General features: G+C 43.7%; 1 protein-coding gene across 1 annotated transcript in view; it reads left to right on the top strand.

Moving 5' to 3' along the window:
* TTN (titin) overlaps nt 1-21,731 on the top strand; it is a 269,907-nt gene that overhangs the window by 244,718 nt on the left and 3,458 nt on the right. Inside the window, exons 296-319 of the mRNA XM_045842158.1 lie at nt 159-452; nt 1,130-1,417; nt 1,536-1,835; nt 1,935-4,001; nt 4,103-4,405; nt 4,520-4,825; nt 4,920-5,210; nt 5,305-5,601; nt 5,730-6,035; nt 6,915-7,220; nt 7,306-7,587; nt 7,760-8,353; nt 8,479-8,766; nt 8,869-9,168; nt 9,608-9,910; nt 10,472-10,774; nt 10,888-11,472; nt 11,603-11,908; nt 12,027-12,326; nt 12,944-13,519; nt 13,640-13,945; nt 14,456-15,049; nt 15,177-20,935; nt 21,064-21,220. Of these exons, the coding sequence (XP_045698114.1) occupies nt 159-452; nt 1,130-1,417; nt 1,536-1,835; nt 1,935-4,001; nt 4,103-4,405; nt 4,520-4,825; nt 4,920-5,210; nt 5,305-5,601; nt 5,730-6,035; nt 6,915-7,220; nt 7,306-7,587; nt 7,760-8,353; nt 8,479-8,766; nt 8,869-9,168; nt 9,608-9,910; nt 10,472-10,774; nt 10,888-11,472; nt 11,603-11,908; nt 12,027-12,326; nt 12,944-13,519; nt 13,640-13,945; nt 14,456-15,049; nt 15,177-20,935; nt 21,064-21,220 (15,411 nt within the window). The remainder of the gene's footprint in view (nt 1-158; nt 453-1,129; nt 1,418-1,535; nt 1,836-1,934; nt 4,002-4,102; nt 4,406-4,519; nt 4,826-4,919; nt 5,211-5,304; nt 5,602-5,729; nt 6,036-6,914; nt 7,221-7,305; nt 7,588-7,759; nt 8,354-8,478; nt 8,767-8,868; nt 9,169-9,607; nt 9,911-10,471; nt 10,775-10,887; nt 11,473-11,602; nt 11,909-12,026; nt 12,327-12,943; nt 13,520-13,639; nt 13,946-14,455; nt 15,050-15,176; nt 20,936-21,063; nt 21,221-21,731) is intronic.

Here is a 21,731-nt window from a genome sequence, read left to right on the forward strand (position 1 = left end):
AGTAATTTGAAGTTCTTTTTAAAGAATATAATACAAAAAAAATTGAAATTAATGGTTAAAATGAGCTTGTGGGACTTATTCATTTTAGTTTTCTTCCATTGATGATTAAGGGTTGATTACGCAAATAATGATGCATTTAACTTCCATATAATTTTTAGACCCACCTGGCACTCCTGACTACATTGATGTCACCCGAGAAACCATCACACTTAAGTGGAACCCACCAGTGCGTGATGGAGGCAGCAAGATTGTGGCCTACAGCATTGAGAAGCGCCAAGGGAGTGAGCGCTGGGTTAGATGCAACTTCACTGATGTCTGTGAATGTCAGTATACAGTGACAGGACTTAGTCCTGGGGACCGGTATGAGTTCAGAATAATTGCAAGAAATGCCGTTGGAACTATAAGTCCTCCCTCACAGTCTTCTGGCATTATTATGACAAGAGACGAAAATGGTAAGCATTTACAACTGATTCGCAATAAGTCTAAGAACATTTTTGAAAAATACTTTTTGGTCCTTGGTCTATAAAATTAAAACAGAAACATCACTTCATACAGATTATCCAAGGTTGTTATGTGATGATTTACACTGTTTACCTTTCAGATGAAGAGAAGAAAAAAATGTAATTTTTTTCCTGTGTCTATTATTTCACTCCATTCCCATATAAATAGCGTGCAAACAGAAACAAGTTTTTAGCTTTGTGATTTTAGTCATTTACAATAAATTTAAAAGACAAGCAAGAATAACTGAAGTTACTAAAACACAACATACATCAATAGCACAACCGCCGCCTTGCTTGAGTGAGGCTAATAGCCTCGCACAGGAACTTGTTTGAATATGCAGGAGCACTAGGAAGTAAATGATCTGTAAATGTTTTGCTTCTCTTTTTACAAATGGCAATGCAAGATTTCTAACATGACATACATAACAGAGGCAATAGCCTAATAATGGGCAAATGTTTAAACCCACAGTCTACATTCTCAATTATCAATCCTACTGTCAGAAGAGCCTTCGGTAATACAGAATAAGCATTACCCTTCCAGGCTTTCTGATATGGTGCTAGTGAAAAACATGTTTATTTCTGTCATTATTAAGCCAAACTAATACATATCATTTCTGTTTCTTTCATAGTTCCACCAAGAGTAGAGTTTGGCCCTGAGTACTTCGATGGTGTTGTTATTAAAGCTGGAGAGAGTCTTAGAATTAAAGCTTTGGTGCAAGGACGACCAGTCCCTCGAGTAACCTGGTTCAAAGATGAAGTAGAAATTGAAAAGAGGATGAATGTGGAAATAACCGATGTCCTTGGATCCACCAGCCTCTTTGTTAGAGATGCTACTCGGGACCATCGCGGTGTATATAGAGTGGAAGCCAAAAATGTGTCTGGCTCCGCAAAAGCAGAAATTACAGTGAAAGTACAAGGTACTTCTTATACTTTAAAATAACTTGTTAATCTTACAATTTATGGGACTTGGATTAGAGGCAGGCCTGATTGCATTTTAATGGACTAGGTACTAACTGTAGAACCTTTTTCTTACAGATACACCAGGAAAAGTGGTTGGGCCAATAAGATTCACCAATATTACTGGCGAGAAGATGACCCTGTGGTGGGATGCTCCACTCAACGATGGCTGTGCTCCTGTAACTCACTACATCATTGAAAAGCGGGAAACCAGCAGACTTGCCTGGGCACTAATTGAGGATCATTGTGAAGCCCTCAGCTATACTGCCATTAAACTAATAAACGGCAATGAATACCAATTCCGTGTTTCTGCAGTCAACAAGTTTGGTGTTGGGAGGCCGCTTGATTCTGACCCAGTAGTTGCTCAAATACAATACAGTAAGGGTCCATTTTTACAAAGTAGTACTATGTGATAAGATTAACATCCAGGTAAATATGTCTAATTGGTATCTTTCTTTCTCTGTTCTCATTTTACAGCTATTCCTGATGCCCCCGGCACTCCAGAACCAAGTAACGTAACAGGCAATAGCATTACCATGACATGGGCAAGGCCTGAATCAGATGGTGGCAGTGAAATTCAACATTATATCCTCGAAAGGAGGGAAAAGAAAAGCACACGATGGGTAAAAGTGATCAGCAAACGACCAATCTCTGAGACAAGGTTCAAAGTCACTGGACTGATAGAGGGCAATGAGTATGAATTCCGTGTCATGGCTGAAAATGCTGCAGGAATAGGACCTGCCAGTGGTATCTCAAGACTAATCAAATGTAGAGAGCCAGTCAGCCCACCAGGTGCTCCCACCGTGGTCAAAGTGACAGACACATCAAAGACAACCGTGAGCTTAGAGTGGTCTAAGCCAGTGTTTGATGGAGGCATGGAAATAATTGGGTATATTATTGAAATGTGCAAAGCTGACTTAGGAGACTGGCAAAAGGTGAATGCAGAGGCATGTGTAAAAACAAGATATACAGTCACAGATCTACAAGCAGGCGAAGAATACAAATTCCGGGTTAGTGCCATCAATGGTGCTGGCAAAGGAGACAGCTGTGAAGTGACTGGCACAATTAAAGCGGTTGACCGATTAACAGCCCCTGAGTTAGACATCGACGCAAACTTCAAGCAGACTCATGTTGTTAGAGCTGGGGCCAGTATCCGCCTCTTCATCGCCTACCAGGGTAGACCGGCTCCTACAGCTGTGTGGAGCAAACCCGACTCTAACCTTAGCATTCGGGCTGATATCCATACGACAGACTCCTTCAGCACCCTCACTGTGGAAAACTGCAACAGAAATGATGCAGGGAAATATACCCTCACTGTGGAAAACAGCAGTGGTAGCAAGTCAATCACATTCACTGTCAAGGTGCTAGACACTCCAGGGCCACCTGGCCCCATTACCTTCAAGGATGTGACCCGGGGATCGGTGACATTGATGTGGGATGCCCCTCTCCTCGATGGGGGTGCCCGAATCCTTCACTATGTGGTAGAGAAACGAGAAGCAAGTCGCCGTAGCTGGCAGGTTGTCAGCGAAAAATGCACCCGTCAGATCCTCAAGGTCAATGACCTGGCAGAAGGCGTTCCATACTATTTCCGTGTCTCTGCAGAAAATGAGTATGGTATTGGTGAACCCTATGAAATGCCAGAACCAATCGTAGCCACAGAACAGCCTGCTCCACCTAAAAGACTTGATATTGTTGACACAAGTAAGTCCTCTGCAGTCTTAGCTTGGCTTAAACCTGACCATGACGGAGGCAGCCGGATCACTGGCTACCTGCTTGAAATGAGACAAAAAGGATCTGACTTCTGGGTTGAAGCTGGTCACACCAAACTGCTGACTTTCACAGTGGAGCAGCTGGTTGAGAACACCGAGTATGAATTCCGTGTGAAGGCCAAGAATGATGCTGGCTACAGCGAACCCAGGGAAGCCTTCTCCTCTGTCATCATCAAGGAGCCTCAGATTGAGCCCACAGCTGACCTCACTGGAATTACCAATCAGCTCATAACTTGCAAAGCAGGAAACACATTTACCATTGATGTGCCAATCAGTGGTCGACCCGCCCCCAAAGTAACATGGAAGCTGGAAGAAATGAGGCTTAAGGAGACAGATCGAGTGAGTATCACAACAACAAAAGACAGAACCACCTTGTCTGTAAAAGACAGCATGAGAGGTGACTCTGGAAGATACTTCTTGACCCTGGAAAACACAGCTGGTGTTAAAACATTTACCATCACAGTCGTGGTCATCGGAAGGCCGGGTCCAGTAACTGGGCCCATCGAAGTCTCATCTGTCTCAGCCGAATCATGTGTCCTTTCATGGGGTGAGCCTAAAGATGATGGAGGCACCGACATTACTAATTACATCGTTGAAAAGCGTGAGTCAGGCACAACAGCTTGGCAGCTTGTTAATTCCAGCGTCAAGCGCACTCAGATTAAAATCACTCATCTCACAAAATACATGGAGTATTCTTTCCGCGTCTGTTCGGAGAACAGATTTGGTGTCAGCAAGCCTGTAGAGTCAGCACCAGTAATTGCTGAGCATCCATTTGGTAAGAAAAACAAAAATCTTATTCCAAAACCTCTATTATTAACTATTTCCCCTGAATTTTATAAAACTGTATTCATATTGGATACCTTTGTTTATATTTAGTTCCACCAAGCGCTCCTACCAGACCTGAAGTCTACCAAGTGTCAGCCAATGCCATGTCTATTCGTTGGGAAGAACCCTATCATGACGGTGGCAGTAAGATCATTGGCTACTGGGTTGAGAAGAAAGAACGTAACACCATCCTTTGGGTGAAGGAAAACAAGGTGCCGTGCTTAGAGTGCAACTACAAAGTGACCAGTTTGGTAGAAGGACTGGAATATCAGTTCAGAACCTATGCACTCAATGCCGCCGGTGTGAGCAAAGCCAGCGAAGCTTCAAGACCTGTGATGGCTCAAAACCCAGTTGGTACGTGTCAAAATTTAAGGGTACATTTGTGTTTATTATTATCATCATTATGATTATTGGTACTAGGAGAATTCAGGGTTGCATTTTTTAACTTTATTTTGGCAACCCTTCCAGATGCACCGGGAAGACCAGAGGTGACAGATGTAACAAGATCAACAGTGTCACTGATTTGGTCTGCCCCAATGTATGATGGAGGCAGCAAGGTCGTGGGCTACATCATAGAGCGTAAGCCAGTCAGTGAAGTTGGAGATGGTCGCTGGCTGAAGTGCAACTATACCATCGTATCTGACAACTTCTTCACTGTGACCGCTCTCAGTGAGGGAGATACTTATGAATTCCGTGTGTTGGCCAAGAATGCAGCAGGCGTAATTAGCAAAGGATCAGAATCTACGGGCCCCGTCACTTGCCGAGATGAATACGGTAAAAAATACTCAATGTTCTCCTTTCAAACTAACACAATTTATGTGAAAATGAACTGTCACCTATTCATTCGCCCCTGTCTTTTCTATTACAGCTCCACCCAAGGCTGAACTGGATGCCAGATTACAGGGTGAACTGGTTACCATCAGAGCTGGCTCAGATCTTGTTCTTGATGCCGCCGTCGGTGGCAAACCTGAACCCAAAATTATCTGGACCAAAGGGGACAAGGAACTAGATCTCTGTGAAAAAATTTCTTTGCAATATACTGGCAAACGAGCAACTGCTGTGATCAAGTTCTGTGACAGAAGTGACAGTGGAAAATACACCTTAACAGTGAAGAATGCCGGTGGGACTAAGGCCGTGTCGGTCCTGGTCAAAGTTCTTGGTAAGCACGTCAGGTGTTCTTTCAGTTTTATAGCACTTTCAAGCGTGGACAGAAAGAAAGATCTTCATCGTTGCTTGTCATTACACTGTTTCAGATTCCCCTGGCCCATGTGGAAATCTCACCGTCAGCAGGGTGACAGAGGAGAAGTGCACACTAGCCTGGAACCTTCCTCAGGAAGATGGAGGGGCAGCCATAAGTCACTACATTGTGGAAAGACGCGAGACCAGCAGGCTCAACTGGGTGATTGTTGAAGGCGAATGCCAGACCCTATCCTATGTAGTCACCAGACTTATCAAGAACAATGAATACATCTTCCGAGTGCGGGCAGTCAACAAGTACGGCCCTGGTGTGCCTGCTGAATCACAGCCAATCGTAGCCAGAAACTCATTCAGTGAGTATTAACACTTCTAAACAACTCAGTAGTTGAAATGTAATGGGATCAGGGGGAGAGGAGGGCAGTCATATCAACAGTGACTTGGGGCAATTCTGATTATCCAAATTTTCATAAAATTTTAACAGCTATTCCATCACAACCTGGCATACCTGAAGAAGTTGGGGCTGGCAAAGAGCACATCATCATTCAGTGGCTAAAGCCTGAATCTGACGGTGGCAATGAGATCAGCAACTACCTAGTGGACAAGCGTGAGAAGAAGAGCTTGCGTTGGACACGTGTCAACAGAGACTATGTGGTGTATGACACCAGGCTGAAGGTGACTGGCCTGATGGAAGGCTGTGATTACCAGTTCCGGGTGACCGCGGTGAATGCTGCTGGTAACAGTGAACCCAGCGAAGCTTCCAACTTCATCTCATGCAGAGAACCGTCATGTGAGTTCCAAGGCTCATACCTAAACTAATGCCCCTCAAAACCATATGATGAATAATTGTCTAAAATGCCACTTCCTAGAACTTAACAGAATTGTCTAGAAAAGACTATGCCTATTAAGAGGATTTTAAATATAGCCTAAGTCAGAGAATATGTTAACTACTACTTCCGTTGATAAGTTAGCAAAAGCTGAAAACGGTTGCTGTATTTTCCAATCTATGAAAAAAATACAATAGCCTACTACCAATATGAAACGGACATATTTTGCAAATCTTTCAAGAATGGAGAAAATGCACTATCGTGATAATAGCTACTGAAAAGAAAAAAAGATACAGTCTCGTTTAAGAAGAAGCTTAGCAGAGCACAGTGTGTAGCACTTTAACAAGTATCTAACAAAATAACTGTCACGAAAGCTTCAAAAAGCAGTGACAAATCCCTGTATAGACCTAGAGCCCAAGAACTAAGGAGTAAATCATTGGGGCTGAGTAGGGGAAGCAGAAGAAACTGATGCCTGTACTCACTGTCATCTGTAGACGTGACAAGTGATATTAACCCTGTGAAAGCTGAGCAACTAAAGAAAAGTCTCTGAGAATGGACACTTTACACAGCGAGCTTAGCTAGAGGAACACAGCATAGCTAGCTGAAGTAGCAGGAAAGTAACATCTACCTTTCCAAAGAAGTTTAGTTCTTAAAATAATAACAACAGTGATAATATAGCAGATAGTGCTATCTTGTAATATCAGAAGAGGCCAGTTACAAAGATTATCATGGTGGGTGTGGACAAAAAACAATAACTTTTATGTCTCTTGAAAACCAAAACTACAAATCTTAAAGTTTTCTTTTTTGTTTAATATATGCACCCGTCTTTTGAAATTCCACAGATACCCCTGGACCACCTTCTGCTCCGAGAGTTGTAGACACCACCAAGCACAGCATTAGTTTGGCCTGGACCAAGCCCATGTACGATGGCGGCACTGACATCATAGGCTATGTTCTTGAGATGCAAGAGAAGGACACTGATCAGTGGTACCGAGTGCATACCAATGCCACAATCAGAAATGCTGAATTCACTGTGACAGACCTTAAAATGGGCCAGAAGTACTCCTTCAGAGTCGCTGCTGTGAATGTGAAGGGTATGAGTGAATACAGCGAGTCAACTGCCGAAATTGAGCCTGTGGAAAGACTAGGTATTTGTCATATAAGCTTTCGGATGAATTATTTTCTCATCACACCTGTTCATGAACTAATTAAATTGCGACATTTACTTTCCAGAAATACCAGATCTTGAGCTTGCAGATGATTTAAAGAAGACGGTGACTGTCAGAGCTGGGGCCTCGCTGCGCCTGATGGTGTCTGTGTCTGGAAGACCTCCTCCTGTCATAACGTGGAGCAAGAAGGGCATTGACCTTGCCAACCGGGCAATCATCGACACCACCGAGAGCTACTCTTTACTCATTGTGGACAAAGTCAACCGGTACGATGCTGGAAAATACACCATTGAAGCCGAAAATCAGTCAGGCAAGAAATCAGCAACAGTCCTTGTTAAGGTGTACGGTAAGTATTTGAAAATTAATAACACTGTGAGTAGATTCTCTAAAAAGACACACCTTCACCTATGATTGGTGACCTCTCTAGAGAGGAACTACATTGAGTATAGTTTCCTCAAAAAGAAACTATCAATGAATCAGGCAAATATGAAGTATGGATCTCTCATTCTATCTTTTAGATACTCCTGGTCCCTGCCCTTCAGTGACAGTTAAGGAAGTATCAAGAGATTCTGTGACCATCACCTGGGAAATCCCCACAATCGATGGTGGAGCTCCAGTGAACAACTACATCGTGGAGAAGCGTGAAGCCGCCATGAGAGCATTCAAAACAGTAACTACCAAGTGCAGCAAGACACTTTACCGGATTTCTGGGCTTGTGGAAGGAACCATGTACTATTTCAGAGTGTTGCCAGAAAATATTTATGGCATCGGAGAGCCCTGTGAGACATCTGATGCCGTTCTGGTCTCAGAGGTGCCTCTGGTGCCTACAAAACTGGAAGTGGTCGATGTCACCAAATCAACTGTCACGCTTGCCTGGGAAAAACCACTCTACGATGGTGGGAGCCGACTCACTGGTTATGTCCTTGAGGCCTGCAGAGCTGGCACCGAGAGATGGATGAAGGTTGTCACCTTAAAGCCCACAGTCCTAGAGCACACTGTTATTTCTCTCAATGAAGGTGAAGAGTACTTATTCAGAGTCAGGGCACAAAACGAGAAAGGCGTGTCAGAAGCAAGAGAGATCGTCACAGCTGTGACTGTACAAGACCTCAGAGGTATGTACCAAATTGCCAAAAATTAACAATAATAGTAAAGTACAATGAAGAAAACATTCAGAATTCATGAAACTGTGTCATCAGCAATAATGCTTAAGAATAAATGCCTGATTTCTTTCCTACAGTGTTGCCAACAATTGATCTTTCCACCATGCCTCAAAAGACCATCCATGTCCCAGCCGGCAGACCAGTAGAGCTGGTGATACCTATCGCTGGTCGTCCACCTCCTGCTGCTTCCTGGTTCTTTGCTGGTTCTAAACTGAAAGAATCAGAGCGCGTCACAGTTGAAACCCACATGAAAGTAGTGAAACTAACCATCCGTGAAACCACTATCAGAGATACCGGAGAATATACACTTGAACTGAAAAATGTAACTGGAACTACTTCAGAGACCATTAAAGTTATCATTCTGGGTAAGGACATGTAACAAAGACACATGCAAGTTGTTGATGCTCAGTCACCCAATTTTGATTTGAAATGAAAATTAATTGCCTGGCTTTCTTTTTCTTTTATAGACAAGCCTGGTCCACCAACTGGGCCTATCAAGATTGATGAAATCGACGCTACTTCAGTCGCCATTTCCTGGGAACCACCTGAATTGGACGGTGGGGCTCCACTGAGTGGTTATGTGGTAGAACAGCGTGACGCCCACCGTCCCGGATGGCTGCCAGTGTCTGAATCAGTGACAAGAACGACATTTAAGTTTACCAGACTCACTGAAGGGAATGAGTATGTGTTCCGTGTGGCTGCAACCAACCGCTTCGGGATCGGCTCTTACTTGCAGTCTGAGGTCATTGAATGTCGCAGCAGCATCAGTAAGTCCTTGGGCCCTTCCTCCATTCTCCCCACCTCTGATTCCAAATGTTAACAAGAACAAGTGTGTTTTTAATATACCCTGATGTAAGTAAAAATCAGTCACAAAATTAACCCAGGGTCTTTCTAAGGTTTTTAAACCTCCTTTTCTTGGAGGTTTTCAACATGGTTAATTCTTTTTTTTTTTTTTTATGAAAGAGAGGAGGAGTTAGAGGGAAAAAAAGGAGGGAGGGAAGGAAGACTGGCTATGTTAAAGTGAGAAAAAACAAAGAATGCTTTGCATGCTTAATAAATGCTTATAAAGTTAAAGAATATGAGGAACAGCAAGAAAAGTACAGAAATGAAAACAATGGAAAAACAGTCACAGGAGTCTTATATACCATTATGAGTCTTTATTTTCAGTTATTCCCATTGCTACATTTCACCTCTGTCTTGCTGCAGATATTCCTGGACCTCCAGAAACATTACAGATATTTGACGTCTCCCGTGATGGCATGACACTTACCTGGTATCCACCAGAAGACGATGGTGGCTCCCAAGTGACCGGGTATATTGTGGAGCGCAAAGAAGTGAGAGCAGACCGATGGGTCCGTGTGAACAAAGTACCAGTGACGATGACACGGTACCGTTCCACTGGCCTTATTGAAGGCTTAGAATATGAACACCGTGTCACAGCCATTAACACAAGAGGCACCGGAAAACCAAGTCGTCCTTCCAAACCCGTCGTTGCCATGGATCCAATTGGTAATACATGTTGTATAAGTCAAGTTTATTGAGGTATAATTTCATGTTGTAAATTTCATCCTTCTGAAATGTCTACATCTGTAAGCTGTGAAAGCTGCAGTGTTGTACAAACACCACCACCATCAAAATACCGAACGTTTCCATCAGCCCAAAAAATTTGCTTGTCTCCCTTTGTCATCGATCCCTTCCCTATTCCAGCCTTGAGGAGCTTGTAGCAAATGACTTTCATAGTCTTCTCCTGAGCCTATTCCCCCCTCTGTAAAATGGGACTCCAGCTAAAATTTTAAAACAAGTTAATATTTCTGAAAGCACTTTAAAAACTGATGACAAATGTAAGAGTAGTAGTGACTGTAAATAAAGCACATTTAAGACAAAGGAAAAAACAAGAGCCATAAGTATTTTTAACTTACAAAATGAATGAAATTTTTACAAAACAAAAAATACTCTAATGCTAACCGTCCATGTTCCCGCAACTCAGGGGATTTATTAGGTGACACAGTTGATTTCTTCAATCTTGCAACAACTTTAACAAGTTTGTTGTTGACTTATTCTTATTCCCAGCTCCTCCAGGAAAGCCACAAAACCCAAGAGTTACTGATACAACAAGGACATCCGTTTCCCTGGCCTGGAGTGTTCCAGAAGATGAAGGAGGATCTAAAGTCACGGGCTACTTGATTGAAATGCAAAAAGTAGATCAAGTTGAATGGACCAAATGTAACACCACCCCCACCAAGATTCGGGAATATACCCTAACACACCTACCTCAGGGTGCTGAGTACAGATTCCGTGTCCTAGCGTGTAATGCCGGTGGACCCGGGGAGCCTGCTGAGGTACCAGGAACAGTCAAAGTCACTGAAATGCTTGGTAAGACACATCCCATTTTCTTTCTGCTGTAATTGCCTTAAGACTTATTTCCTCCCTGCAAAAAAAAAAAACCAAAACGTTAATTTAATTATAACCCTATCTTTTCCCCCCAGAATATCCTGATTATGAACTTGATGAAAGATACCAGGAGGGTATCTTTGTAAGACAAGGTGGAGTCATCAGACTTACCATTCCAATCAAAGGAAAACCATACCCAATATGTAAATGGACCAAAGAAGGCCAAGATATCAGTAAGCGTGCCATGATTGCAACCTCTGAAACCCACACTGATCTTGTAATCAAAGAAGCGGTCAGGGACGATTCTGGCACTTATGACCTGGTTCTGGAAAACAAATGTGGCAAGAAGGCTGTTTACATCAAGGTCAGGGTGATAGGAAATCCTAACACTCCAGAAGGGCCACTTGAATATGACGACATACAAGCTCGCTCTGTCAGGGTCAGCTGGAGACCCCCAGCCGACGATGGTGGTGCCGACATCTTGGGTTACATCCTTGAGAGACGAGAAGTGCCTAAAGCCGCCTGGTACACCATTGACTCCCGAGTCCGAGGAACATCCCTGGTGGTAAAAGGCCTCAAAGAAAATGTGGAATACCATTTCCGTGTTTCAGCAGAAAACCAGTTTGGCATAAGCAAACCCTTGAAATCTGAGGAACCAGTCATACCCAAAACACCACTGAGTAAGTGCTCTCCCAACCACAGCGTTGCAAAAATTCTCCCAGCCCTCTTTGGTTTCGAAGTGAAAGCCATCAGCTCACAAGGTCTGAGGCTGTGCACTAACACATGTGTGTTCTCCACGTACATCCTTAGATCCTCCAGAGCCTCCGAGCAATCCTCCAGAAGTACTTGATGTAACCAAGAGTTCTGTCAGCCTGTCCTGGTCCCGGCCCAAAGACGACGGTGGTTCCCGAGTCACGGGCTACTACATTGAACGCAAGGAGACATCAACAGACAAGTGGGTCCGGCACAACAAGACTCAGATAACGACCACAATGTACACTGTCACGGGGCTGGTTTCGGATGCTGAGTATCAGTTCCGCATCATCGCCCAGAATGATGTTGGCCTGAGTGAGAGCAGCCCAGCTTCGGAACCAGTTATTTGCAAAGATCCATTTGGTAAGAAGAGAATTTCTGAAGGGGTTGTAAGTGAAGGGGCAAGCCATCTCTGGTCTATTTCTTTTATTTCAGCAGTGCAGCTGATTTCCCTTTTCCATTGTTTTTTAAAATATTTCAGATAGGCCAAGCCAACCTGGAGAACTTGAGATTCTTTCAATATCCAAAGACAGTGTCACTATGCAGTGGGAGAAACCTGAGTGTGATGGTGGCAAAGACATCCTTGGATACTGGATTGAATATAGACAATCTGGAGACAGTGCCTGGAAGAAGAGCAACAAGGACCGCATCAAGGACAGGCAGTTCACAATAGGGGGTTTGCTGGAAGCTACTGAATATGAATTCAGGGTTTTCGCTGAGAACGAGGCTGGGCTTAGCAGACCTCGAAGAACTGCTATGTCTGTAAAGACAAAACTAACATGTAAGTAGCTGTTAGGCCTCTGGTCATAATTTATAAACTAAGTAACATGTTAGGGCTGATCCTTCCTCTGTACAAAGTAGATCTCCAAAAAGTCTTATTGGCGAGCTAGTGTTTGGAAAGAGTCGCTCACTCTGGCATACACACACACAGGGGGTAGTGGATAGGTTCCACAGGAAGCCATTCCAAGCACATCACCTCAGTCGATGTTAGCTGTAGTATACTGAGGCATTCCTAGAGCAGCATCTTCTTCAATTGCAATGGGGTTTTTTGCAGTTACTAATAGGACTTCAAGGGTCAAACAAATGTACCCCATTTCAGTGATCCTGAGTAAGGACAAAGATACTACAGATTTATAGAGAGAATTCCTATTTGCCCAAAACTCGATACATCCCAACCATAAAGAGAAGTGCGTCTGCAGAGCGAGGTGCTCACTGAATCCCCGTTTTCCATATGACCCCAGGAAAATCACTGCAAAGAGTTTTTAAGAATTAGACTCAAGTAAATCATGGTCTCTAATAAAGTCTTAGTAGGATAAATTCAGTCCTGGTATGCAAGGACAGAGGATTATCAAATCAGTGTAAGAATAATGCATTAATACTATCTTTCACATCGTTCAGCTGGAGAGGCCCCAGGAGTACGCATAGAAATGAAGGATGTTACCACCAAATTGGGTGAAGCTGCTCAACTCTCCTGCCAAATTGTTGGAAGGCCTCTTCCTGACATTAAGTGGTACCGGTTTGGTAAGGAGCTCGTACAAAGCCGGAAGTACAAAATGTCTTCAGATGGGCGCACGCATACCCTGACAGTAATGACAGAGGAACAAGAAGATGAGGGTGTTTATACCTGCATAGCTACTAATGAGGTTGGAGAGGTAGAAACCAGTAGTAAGCTTCTCCTGCAAGCAACACCACAGTTCCATCCTGGTTACCCACTGAAAGAGAAATACTATGGTGCTGTGGGTTCAACACTTCGACTTCATGTCATGTACATCGGTCGCCCAATACCTGCCATCACTTGGTTCCACGGCCAGAAACTTATGCAAAACACAGAGAACACCACTATTGAAAACACTGAGCACTACACCCATCTCGTCATGAAGAACGTGCAGCGTAAGACTCATGCTGGGAAATACAAGGTTCAGCTCAGCAATGTTTTCGGAACCGTCGATGCCATCCTTGATGTTGAAATACAAGGTATTTTCTTTCCACTTTCAGTGTTGTTTGTTTGTTTGTTTGTTTGTTTAATTTTCAAAGCAAAAAAGATCTTGGGAGACACACTAGAGAAACCACTACCATTGTATTTTCCCCCAACAGATAAACCAGACAAACCCACAGGACCTATTGTGATTGAGGCTCTATTAAAGAACTCGGTAGTGATCAGCTGGAAGCCACCGGCAGATGATGGAGGCTCCTGGATCACCAATTATGTGGTGGAGAAATGCGAGGCCAAGGAAGGGGCTGAATGGCAATTGGTGTCTTCAGCCATCTCGGTGACGACCTGTAGGATTGTGAACCTCACAGAAAATGCTGGCTACTACTTCCGGGTATCAGCTCAGAACACTTTTGGCATCAGTGAACCTCTAGAGGTGTCCTCAGTAGTGATCATTAAGAGTCCGTTTGGTGAGTACAGCCTCTTGCACAACCTCTACAATCTTCACATGGCAAAGCTCCTCACATAAAAATATCATTACATCAAACTCTTTGCAACAGAAATAAATTTTGGAAGGAAAGAGCAAAGATTCAGGTAAAGCCCAAGAACCGTTTGTGTCGCTTCAACTGAATTTGCGCATATCTAAAAGGGCAAATATGGGATGGTGAAAGTAGGTTTACAGGTATTTGGAAAAAATATAATTCATAAATGAAAATATAAGAATAAACTCTGTTTTGTGTACTTACAACTGTAAATCTGCTTTTGCCCACCCCTGGATATGCCCTATTCCTTCTTCTTTAAAAAGGAACTTTCCATTTTGATAACTTTTTAGCACAAAATAATCAATTCATTTTTCTAGAATAGCTATTCTTAATAGAGCTGTTCATTCATAACACTTTATTTTTCAAAAATAGGCTTTTAATAAAGCTGCCCATTTCGCCTCATGACTCAAATCCTTTTTATCTGTTTGTTTTAAATAGAAAAGCCAACTGCTCCTGGCAAGCCCACCATTACTGCTATCACGAAAGATTCTTGTGTTGTGGCTTGGAAGCCACCTGCCAGTGACGGTGGTGCAAAGGTTAGAAATTACTACCTCGAGAAGCGTGAGAAGAAGCAGAATAAATGGATTGCAGTGACAACAGAAGAAATTCGAGAAACTGTCTTCTCAGTGAAAAACCTTATTGAAGGTCTTGAATACGAGTTCCGTGTGAAGTGTGAAAACCTAGGTGGGGAAAGCGAATGGAGTGAAATATCAGAACCTGTCACTCCCAAATCTGATGTTCCAATTCAGGCACCACACTTCAAAGAGGAACTAAGAAATCTAAATGTCAGATATCAGAGCAATGCTACTTTGGTCTGCAAAGTGACTGGCCATCCAAAACCTGTTGTGAAATGGTACAGACAAGGCAAAGAAATCATTGCAGATGGATTAAAGTACAGGATTCAAGAGTTCAAGGGTGGCTACCATCAGCTCATTATTGCAAGTGTCACGGATGACGATGCCACAGTTTACCAAGTCAGAGCCACCAACCAAGGGGGATCTGTGTCTGGCACTGCCTCCTTGGAAGTGGAAGGTAAGAACGAATTAGTAAACATAAGTTTGATGCTAGATGATGCATTTTTAATTGGAAGGGGGCTGTTGCACTTACATAGTGTTAGGTATTGCTAAATTATATTCTTTTTCCTTCTATTCTGATACAGTTCCAGCTAGGATACACTTGCCTAAAACTCTTGAAGGCATGGGAGCTGTTCATGCTCTCCGAGGTGAGGTGGTCAGCATCAAGATCCCTTTCAGTGGCAAACCAGATCCCGTGATCACCTGGCAGAAAGGACAAGATCTCATTGACAACAATGGCCACTACCAAGTTATTGTTACAAGATCTTTCACATCACTTGTTTTCTCCAATGGAGTGGAGAGAAAAGATGCTGGTTTCTATGTGGTCTGTGCTAAAAACAGGTTTGGAATTGATCAGAAGACAGTTGAACTGGATGTGGCTGATGTTCCTGACCCACCCAGAGGAGTCAAAGTTAGTGACGTCTCACGAGATTCTGTCAACTTAACCTGGACTGAGCCAGCTTCCGACGGTGGCAGCAAAATCACCAACTACATCATTGAGAAATGTGCCACTACTGCCGAAAGATGGCTCCGGGTAGGGCAGGCTCGGGAAACACGTTACACTGTGATCAACTTATTTGGAAAAACAAGTTACCAGTTCCGTGTAATCGCTGAAAATAAATTTGGCCTGAGCAAACCTTCTGAGCCCTCAGAACCAACCATAACCAAAGAAGATAAGACCAGAGTTATGAACTATGATGAAGAAGTAGATGAAACCATGGAAGTTTCCATGACTAAAGCTTCTCACTCTTCAACCAAAGAACTGTATGAGAAATATATGATTGCTGAAGATCTTGGGCGTGGGCAGTTTGGAATCGTCCACCGCTGTGTTGAAACATCCTCGAAAAAGACATACATGGCTAAATTTGTTAAAGTCAAAGGGACCGATCAGGTGTTGGTAAAGAAGGAAATTTCCATTCTAAATATCGCAAGGCACAGAAACATCTTATACCTCCATGAATCATTCGAGAGCATGGAGGAATTAGTTATGATCTTCGAGTTCATATCAGGACTTGACATATTTGAACGCATTAACACAAGTGCTTTTGAACTTAATGAAAGAGAAATTGTAAGTTATGTTCGCCAGGTCTGCGAAGCTCTTGAGTTCTTACACAGTCATAATATTGGACATTTTGACATTAGACCAGAAAATATCATCTACCAAACAAGAAGGAGCTCCATCATTAAAATCATAGAATTTGGTCAAGCCCGTCAGCTGACACCAGGGGACAACTTTAGGCTTCTGTTCACTGCCCCTGAATACTATGCACCTGAAGTCCACCAGCATGATGTCGTCAGCACAGCCACAGATATGTGGTCACTTGGAACACTGGTGTACGTGCTGTTGAGTGGTATCAATCCATTCTTGGCTGAAACTAACCAGCAGATCATTGAGAACATCATGAATGCTGAGTATACTTTTGATGAGGAGGCATTCAAAGACATCAGCCTCGAAGCCATGGATTTCGTTGACCGGCTGTTAGTGAAAGACAGAAAATCTCGCATGACAGCATCTGAAGCACTCCAGCACCCATGGCTGAAGCAGAAGACAGAAAGAATCAGGACTAAAGTTATCAGAACATTAAAACACCGGCGTTACTACCACACTCTGATCAAGAAAGACCTCAACATGGTTGTGTCAGCAGCCCGGATCTCCTGTGGCGGTGCAATTCGTTCTCAGAAGGGAGTGAGTGTTGCTAAAGTTAAAGTAGCATCCATTGAAATTGGCCCAATCTCTGGGCAGATAATGCATGCAGTTGGCGAAGAAGGAGGATATGTCAAATATGTCTGCAAAATTGAAAATTATGACCAGTCTACCCAAGTGACTTGGTACTTTGGTGTCAGACAGCTGGAGAGCAGTGAGAAATATGAAATCACCTATGATGATGGAGTGGCGACCATGTACGTCAAAGACATTACCAAATTCGATGACGGTACCTACAGATGCAAAGTAGTCAATGACTATGGTGAAGACAGTTCTTACGCAGAGCTATTTGTTAAAGGCGTGAGAGAAGTTTATGACTATTACTTCCGTAGAACCATGAAGAAAATGAAGCGCAGAACAGATACCATGAGACTCCTGGAAAGGCCGCCAGAATTTACCCTGCCTCTCTATAACAGGACAGCTTATGTGGGTGAAAATGTCCGGTTTGGAGTGACTATAACTGTCCACCCAGAGCCTCGTGTAACATGGTATAAATCAGGTCAGAAAATCAAACCAGGCGATGATGACAAGAAGTACACATTTGAGTCTGACAAGGGCCTTTACCAATTAACCATCAACAGTGTAACAACAGATGATGATGCTGAATACACTGTGGTGGCAAAGAACAAATACGGTGAAGACAGCTGCAAAGCCAAGCTGACGGTAACCCCACACCCACCTCCAACAGACACAACCTTGAGACCCATGTTCAAACGGCTCCTGGCAAATGCAGAATGCCAAGAAGGCCAAAGTGTCTGCTTTGAGATCAGAGTTTCTGGCATCCCCCCGCCAACATTAAAGTGGGAGAAAGACGGTCAGCCACTGTCTCTCGGGCCTAACATTGAAATTATCCATGAAGGCTTGGATTATTATGCTTTGCACATCCGGGATACTTTGCCTGGAGACACTGGTTACTATAGGGTCACAGCCACAAACACAGCTGGATCCACCAGCTGCCAGGCTCACCTCCAAGTGGAACGCCTGAGGTACGTCAAACAAGAATTCAAGAGTAAAGAGGAGCGTGAACGACACGTACAAAAGCAAATTGACAAGACACTAAGAATGGCTGAAATTCTTTCTGGAACGGAAAGTGTACCACTGACACAGGTAGCCCAGGAGGCTCTGAGAGAAGCTGCCATCCTTTACAAACCAGCGGTGAGCACCAAGACTGTAAAGGGGGAGTTCCGACTTGAGACCGAAGAAAAGAAGGAGGAGAGAAAACTCCGTATGCCCTATGAAATACCAGAGCCACGCAAGCACAAACAGACCGTCATAGAAGAAGACCAACGCATTAAGCACTTTGTGCCTATGTCTGACATGAAATGGTACAAAAAGATACGTGATCAATATGAAATGCCTGGGAAAATTGACCGAGTGGCACAGAAAAGACAGAAGCGCATCCGCCTTTCAAGATGGGAACAGTTCTACGTGACGCCTCTTCCACGCTTCACGGATCAATACAGACCTAGATGGCGTATTCCGAAACTGACCCAAGATGATCTTGAGATGGTGAGACCAGCCCGCCGGCGTACACCTTCTCCTGACTATGCTTTCTACTACCGACCTAGAAGGCGTTCTCTTGGTGACATCTCAGATGAAGAATTACTCCTTCCCATTGATGACTACTTAGCCATGAAAAGAACAGAGGAAGAGAGACTGCGTCTTGAAGAAGAGCTTGAATTAGGTTTTTCAGCTTCACCCCCAAGCCGAAGCCCTCCACGTTTTGAGCTTTCTAGTCTGCGTTACTCTTCACCACAAGCTCATGTCAAGGTGGAGGAAACAAGAAAAGACTTCAGATATTCAGTATATCACATCCCAACGAAGGCTGAGACCAGCACGAGTTATGCAGAGCTGCGGGAACGGCACGCCCAGGCCTCGTACAGGCAGCCCAAACAACGGCAGAGGATCATGGCTGAGAAAGAGGACGAAGAGTTGCTTCGGCCGGTTGCGACCACCCAGCGTCTCTCAGAATACAAAAGCGAGCTTGACCACATATCGAAGGAACAAAAGTCTAAAAAGAAATCAAGACGACAGAAAGAAGTGACAGAAATTACAGAAATTGAGGAAGAATACGAAATCACAAAACGTGCTCAAAGACAGTCATCCTCCTCTGCGTCTAGACTACTGAGACGACGGCGCTCCCTGTCTCCAACTTACATTGAATTAATGAGGCCGGTGTCCGAGCTGATCCGATCCCGTCCGCCGCCAGCTGAGGAGTATGAAGATGACACAGAAAGAAGGTCTCCTACTCCAGAGAGAACTCGCCCACGTTCCCCCAGCCCCGTGTCCAGTGAGAGATCACTCTCAAGATTTGAGAGATCGGCAAGATTTGATATCTTTTCCAGGTATGAGTCCATGAAAGCTGCTTTAAAGACTCAGACAACATCAGAAAGGAAGTATGAAGTTTTGAGCCAGCAGCCTTTTACCCTGGACCATGCCCCACGAATCACACTGAGAATGCGCTCCCACAGGGTACCCTGTGGCCATAATACACAGTTTATCTTAAACGTTCAGTCTAAGCCAACTGCTGAAGTTAAATGGTACCACAATGGTGTAGAACTCCAAGAGAGCAGTAAGATCCGTTACACCAACACAAGTGGGGTCCTGACCCTGGAAATTCTGGACTGTCATATTGATGACAGCGGAACCTACCGTGCCGTGTGCACCAACTACAAAGGGGAAGCTTCTGACTATGCGACCTTGGACGTAACAGGAGGGGATTACACCACCTACGCTTCCCGCCGCAGAGACGAGGAAGTCCCCCGATCCATTTTCCCTGAGCTGACAAGAACAGAGGCATATGCAGTTTCATCGTTCAAGAAGACATCTGAGATGGAAGCTTCTTCTTCGGTCAGAGAAGTAAAATCCCAGATGACAGAGACGAGGGAAAGCCTCTCCTCATATGAACACCACGCATCTGCAGAAATGAGAAGGGCTGCCGTAGAAGAAAAGTCACTGGAAGAAAAATCCACGCACAGAAAGATCAAGTCCACTTTGGCAGCCAGGATTCTAACCAAGCCAAGGTCCATAACTGTCTCTGAAGGAGAGTCCGCGAGGTTTTCTTGCGACACAGATGGTGAGCCAGTACCAACTGTGACCTGGCTGCGTGGAGGACAAGTGATCAGTGCTTCCACCCGCCACCAAGTGACAACCACAACCTACAAATCGACCTTTGAGATCTCTTCAGTCCAGGTTTCCGATGAGGGCAGCTACAGCGTGGTGGTGGAAAACAGTGAAGGGAGGCAAGAAGCACACTTTACTCTGACTGTTCAAAAGTCCAGGGTTACTGAAAAGGCTGTGACATCACCACCAAGGGTCAAATCCCCAGAGCCCCGGGTGAAATCCCCGGAAGCAGTTAAGTCCCCAAAACGAGTGAAATCCCCAGAACTGGTGACTTCTCCCCCAAAAGCAGTATCACCCACAGAGACAAAACCCACAGTCACAGAGAAAGTTGGGCAGCTGCCAGTCTCTGGCCCACCCAAGGTAACTCAGGCCCTGAAAGCAGAAGCTGCCAAAGACATCGCAAAGCTGACCTGTGCAGTTGAAAGTAGTGTATTATGTGCAAAAGAGGTCACCTGGTACAAAGATGGCAAGAAACTGAAGGAAAATGGGCACTTCCAATTTCATTATTCAGCAGATGGTACCTATGAGCTCAAAATCCATAACCTCACTGACTCCGATTGCGGAGAATACATTTGTGAGATTTCTGGTGAAGGTGGAACTTCCAAAACTAACTTGCAGTTTACGGGACAGGCCTTTAAGAGCATCCAGGAGCAGGTGTCAAGCATATCAGCAACTAAGAAATCAGCTCAGAAAACTGTTGAGTCAACAGAAACCAAGAAAACAGCTGAGTCTACAGAAACCAAGAAATCAGCCGAGAAAACTACAGAGTTGATAGAAACCAAGAAATTGGCTCAGAAAACTGCTGAGTCAACAGAAATCAAGAAATCAGCCGAGAAAACTACTGAGTCTACAGAAACCAAGAAAACTGAAACAAAAGCTCCTGAGCCAATATCCTCAAAGCCAGTAATTGTTACTGGGCTGCAGGACACAACTGTTTCTTCAGACAGCATTGCTAAGTTTGCAGTGAAAGCTGCTGGAGAACCCTGGCCGACTGTCATCTGGACAAAGGATGGAAAGGTAAATAGTTCGTAAATGTCCTTTAATTTTTATCTTCCCCAAAATTAACCTTTTCCTTCATCCTCATCTCCCAAATAAAGTTGAAAATTAAATCACTTTTTAAAACTCAAATATCTTGCATTCTACAGGCTATCACACAAGGAGGTAAATATAAACTCTCTGAAGACAAAGGAGGATTCGTCTTAGAAATTCATAAGACTGATACTTCTGACAGCGGGATGTATACTTGTACAATAACAAACTCAGCTGGATCTGTGTCCTCTAGCTGCAAATTAACCATAAAAGGTAGGTTGGCTTTGGTTCCTACCAACCGTTTTCAGAAAACATTTCTACACACTCCCTTACACACCCATATGCACACATAAGAAAGTATTAACACGTTTCTAAATTCCAGAATACCACCTGTACACAAATTAGCATATGCTTTTATAGGGACATAAAAATTACTTATTAAGTACCTAACTGTATGTGGAGTTACATAAAATTCTTTAGGGCCAGCCCCTGCTCCCAGGAATGTTTAAAGTTAGGGGAATATACAAAATGATACTTCTTCCTTAAACCTTCACTTTTGCTAAGTTAATGGAAGAGCTTTATCAGTTTTCCCAATTAAAATTAGTTTGCTGTATCTCAATTAACTAAACTGTCATTCATTTTTAATTAATCAAAACACACACCTCTCCCAAATTCTTTCACTATTGTTTTCAAGACTTTTTTTCCCCTAAGTCATAAGAATCATCTTCAGTTTCGTTTAGTTTAAAGAATCATTACACTGATCTCAAAAGTCAAACACAGCAGT

The sequence above is a fragment of the Phyllostomus hastatus genome, unplaced genomic scaffold (genome assembly GCF_019186645.2).
Source record: "Phyllostomus hastatus isolate PE091 unplaced genomic scaffold, TTU_PhHast_1.1 phas_contig_1, whole genome shotgun sequence".
Classification (NCBI taxonomy): Eukaryota; Metazoa; Chordata; class Mammalia; order Chiroptera; family Phyllostomidae; genus Phyllostomus; species Phyllostomus hastatus.